Source organism: Oratosquilla oratoria, unplaced genomic scaffold (assembly GCF_046742065.1).
Source record: "Oratosquilla oratoria isolate Oo_2021 unplaced genomic scaffold, ASM4674206v1 SCAFFOLD82, whole genome shotgun sequence".
Taxonomy (NCBI): Eukaryota; Metazoa; Arthropoda; class Malacostraca; order Stomatopoda; family Squillidae; genus Oratosquilla; species Oratosquilla oratoria.
In genome coordinates, this window is record NW_027467746.1 from 145,001 (window position 1) to 149,137 (window position 4,137).

At 38.2% G+C, this 4,137-nt stretch overlaps 1 protein-coding gene across 1 annotated transcript; it reads left to right on the forward strand.

Annotated features, from left to right (window-relative positions):
- Positions 1-325: 325 nt before the first annotated feature.
- Positions 326-1,255, forward strand: LOC143024027 (uncharacterized). Its single transcript, XM_076182737.1, has 2 exons — positions 326-563; positions 759-1,255. Exons 1-2 carry the CDS (start codon positions 326-328, stop codon positions 1,253-1,255), a joined length of 735 nt encoding a protein of 244 aa, XP_076038852.1.
- The last annotated feature ends 2,882 nt before the right edge of the window (positions 1,256-4,137 follow it).

The window sequence follows — 4,137 nt, forward strand, 5'->3', positions numbered from 1 at the left end:
CTACCGAATAAAGGTTCCATTCTGTCCTCGGTGTTGTGACAATTTGCTTAAAAGTGGCAGTTTGCCGACAAGATTGACGAGATAAACACCATATGAGGACGGAGCCTTTATTTGTACGACGTTTCGCTTATTACAGTTTTTTCAAGTACAAGTTGAGATACAAATGCTTGAGATTAAATAAGGGGAAAGGAGGGAACGGGGAGAGAATAGGGGGGGAAGTAGGAGGAGGAGGCGGAGGCGACGGGGGGAGGAGTGGACACTGGGAGAGGATGAGAGTGCGGGCCCAAACGTCCATGGGCGACATGTCCACAAAAAGGGTTTAGATATGCAATATTTTGCTGGCCATGGGGAATTTCTAGAAACAGGACTCTTTGCTAACATCGTTCCCGAGCATGTGACCTGGCTGCGATATGTGGACGATATCTTACTCGTCACACCCAGGCGTTTCAATCTTCAGCGCTTGCAGACGGCCTTAAACGAAGTGGAGCCCACCATTCAGTTTTCCCTAGAGGAAGAAATCCACGATTCTCTTCCTTTCCTGGACACACACATCTTTAAGTACGGTAACCAACTTGAATTCAAAGTGTATAGAAAGCCAACCAACAAAAATTATTTAATTCATTTCTACTCCCACCATGATATAAGGACCAAGAGAGGAGTAGTAATAGGCTTTTTCCTTAGGGCATTTAGGATATTTAGTGAAAAATACTTAGAAGAAGAGTTTACTAAAGAGACCTTTTTAACATTAAAATTTCCAGAATTTCTTTTAGATAAATGCAGACAGCAGGCCGCTAAGATTCGGGAAAGCCGTAGGCAGCAGGACAGCACAACAAGACGTCTCGTGTTGCCAACCGGCGACGTTGCCACCAACCTGACACGTCTTTTAAGAACCACCAACTTGGAAATAGTGTGCCAGACAAGCAGAACGATAAAAGACATCACGAAGACGGAAATACACAACAACCAGACACCGGGCACCAAAGCCGGTGTTTATCGTATTCCGTGTTCAGGATGTGATAAAGTTTACATCGGAGAAACGTCACGCGACCTGAATACACGAATACGTGAACACCGTTACGACGTCAGGCATGATGTCACCACCAATGCATGTGTGACACATAGAAACAAGGAAAACCATCTTATGGACTGGAAGAATGCAGAGCTGCTAATACGGGAACCAGACAAAATCCGCAGGAAGTGTTTAGAAGCAGCAATCATTCAAGGAACGAACACTATTGAACAAAACAGTGTTTAGATATGCAATATTTTGCTGGCCATGGGGAATTTCTAGAAACAGGATCCTTTGCTAACATCGTTCCCGAGCATGTGACCTGGCCGCGATATGTGGACGATATCTTACTCGTCACACCCAGGCGTTTCAATCTTCAGCGCATTATTCCCCTAATACCCATGGCCAGCAAAATATTACATATCTAAACCCCCTTTGTGGGCATTTCGCCCACGGACGTTTGGGCCAGCACTCTCATCCTTTCCCAATGTCCAATCCCCCCCCTTCTCCTCCTCCTCCTCCTCCTCCTCCTCTTTTTCTCTCCCCATTCCCTTCTTTCCCCTTATTTAATCTCAAGCATTTGCATCTCAACTTGCACTTGAAAAAGCTGTAATAAGCGAAACGTCGTACAAATAAAGGCTCCGTCCTCATATGGTGTTTATCTCGTCATATACATATATATATATATATATATATATATATATATATATATGTATATATACATATATATATTCAAATATGAACTACTCTTAACAATCAATTTAGCTTCCTCCCAATTAATGCAATTGCTGAAATTCCTAAGGTGAACAAATATCTCGTTGGACATTTGTCCACTTCTGACGCTATACTTATGTTGTTTTTCCAGTCTGATTAATATAGTATCTATTGCAATCTTTACATGGAATTTTGAATATTAACCTTATTTGTTTTTAGGTGAATTTTTATCTAAAAGACTTTTTACTGTGTTGGAGTTTCTAAAAATAACTTGGATGTTGAAATTCTTAAGAATTGATGAAATTATCATGGTAAGGATGAACGAGAAAATTTTTAGAATTAAAATTCTCTCTAGCTTTATCCTCAAAATATAACTTCCTGGCCATTTTTTTGAGAATTGTCAATGAGGTACTTGGGATACTTTAATTTTGAAGCAATGTTACATATTCTTAAGAATTCACCATCCATAAACTCCGAACTACAAATACAATAAGATCTAAGGTACACTGACGATAACATAGATGCCTTTGTCCTGCAATGATGAGAAGCGTAGAATTAAACATATAAAAGAACACTGCAGGACAAAGGCCTCTGTGTTATCATCACTGTACCTTAGAGCTCATTGTAAGTGTTTTCTAAATAGTGTTGATTTGAGAACCATGCCTTCGCCCATGTAGCTGCGATAAAGTCACAAGTAGCCTTCAGCTGAGCTCTCCTTTTCTGAAGGAGAAAAAAAAAATAAATCCAAAGATTGCTCGTGAATTCCACCTGGCACTATGAAGGGAGGGCAGCTTCCACCATGTCATATGGGGCCTTTTCCTCTCCATGTGGTAGTACTTATATGCTTCACAGAGTTCAAAAAGAAACCTAAAGTCATCTCTCCATTAGGGGTTTTCTCGTGTTGGCATTATTTCTATACGAGAATAGATTTTTTGTAAGTTCTCATAGCTTGCCAAAACATCATCAATGAAATAATAGTTGATGTTGGGTGATCATGATTTTGTTGAGAAAAAGAAATCCATCACGTGCCGTAGATCTAAGTCAAGAATATGATGTTGGCATCCAATAAACATTTGATGCTCTCCTCGTTGACATGGAAACTTTTGATATAAGCTTGACAGCAGATTTTGTTGAGTGAAACTTTCATTTCATGAGAGGAAACTCTTCTGCCATATCAGAGCCAGTGCTGTTACTTTCTTCTTCACTACTACTACTCAACTTTTGCACCTGAGTTGTTTACGGTTCTGATGAATTTCTTGGCTGTTTCGATGGGTGAATCGTTGAAACAAGAGACACTTTTTTAGTCATGTATCCCACTCAGCCTCCTGACCCTACTTGTTTTCAGTAAAGTTTTTTGTTTTCACTGCAAAGCCGGTTCCACTCGGTTTTGTAATATCGAAAAGATAAGTGAGATTTCTTTTAAATTCTTCATTTTGCCGCTTTCTATATTTTTCAAACACTTTCACTATCTTGTCAAACTTTGCTGAAACTTTCTGCTTAGAAAGAAAATGGAAGCTAAGTTTCTCCCAAAGATTCAACAATTCTTAAGATATCTTTCTTATTTGGTCTGCACGCCTTTTGAGTTTATCATACAACCCCAAATATTTACCAACAATGTTCCTGTTTAAAGACACTTTGCACATGATCTCATTTATGTCCTCTTTCATTTCTGGTATTCATAGCCGGCGTTTTCTAGTTGTTGTCAAATTCCGTGTCCCTTTCTTTCCAGCTGATTTCACCACTGGTTTGGATTGTTTACTTTTAAAAGACATGTTTGATTCAGAATGTAGAATACATGCAATGAAAAATGAGAATGGAGTATACACTAGCTGCTGCAAAGAGTACTTAAACCAATTTTGATTTTTCATTATAATGCACTAAAGGCATCTACTATCCAGTAATATGTAAGTATCCTTTATCCACCTAATTTACACATGTATTTCAAAATGCTACATGGTACGAAAACTTGTTACATAATATTTACAGAACTGTAAAGTTGTAAAGTCACTGTTTCTTTGTCTCACAGCACCCACTCAAAGCATCAGCTAGGAAAAATGACTTTAGACAGCTGCTACCGATACTGCTGCCGACACCCCTTTAGGCCCTCACTTCCTGTCTAAGGCAAAAGTGAAATAATGGTGGGCACGGGAAGCTTTTATATAAAAAAAAAACTAACATGGAGGCAAAGATTCGTTACAATGCAACACCAGGAAAAAAAATTGAAGAAAAAATAAATGAAAAAGTCATATCCCTAATATATACTCGTATATATATATATATATATATATATATATATATATATATATATATATATATGTATATATATATATATATATATATATTCTCTCTATTAAATAATACAGCATACTCAGCACTGGAAATCTTCTTCCTTAAACTTTCTATCCTTCTCGCTA

Excerpts from the sequence above, each read along its gene's own strand:
- LOC143024027 (XM_076182737.1), top strand. The coding sequence starts at position 326 with ATGCAATATTTTGCTGGCCATGGGGAATTTCTAGAAACAGGACTCTTT. Across the intron at positions 564-758 it reads CACACACATCTTTAAGTACG|AATTTCTTTTAGATAAATGC; the intron begins GTAACCAACTTG and ends TAAAATTTCCAG.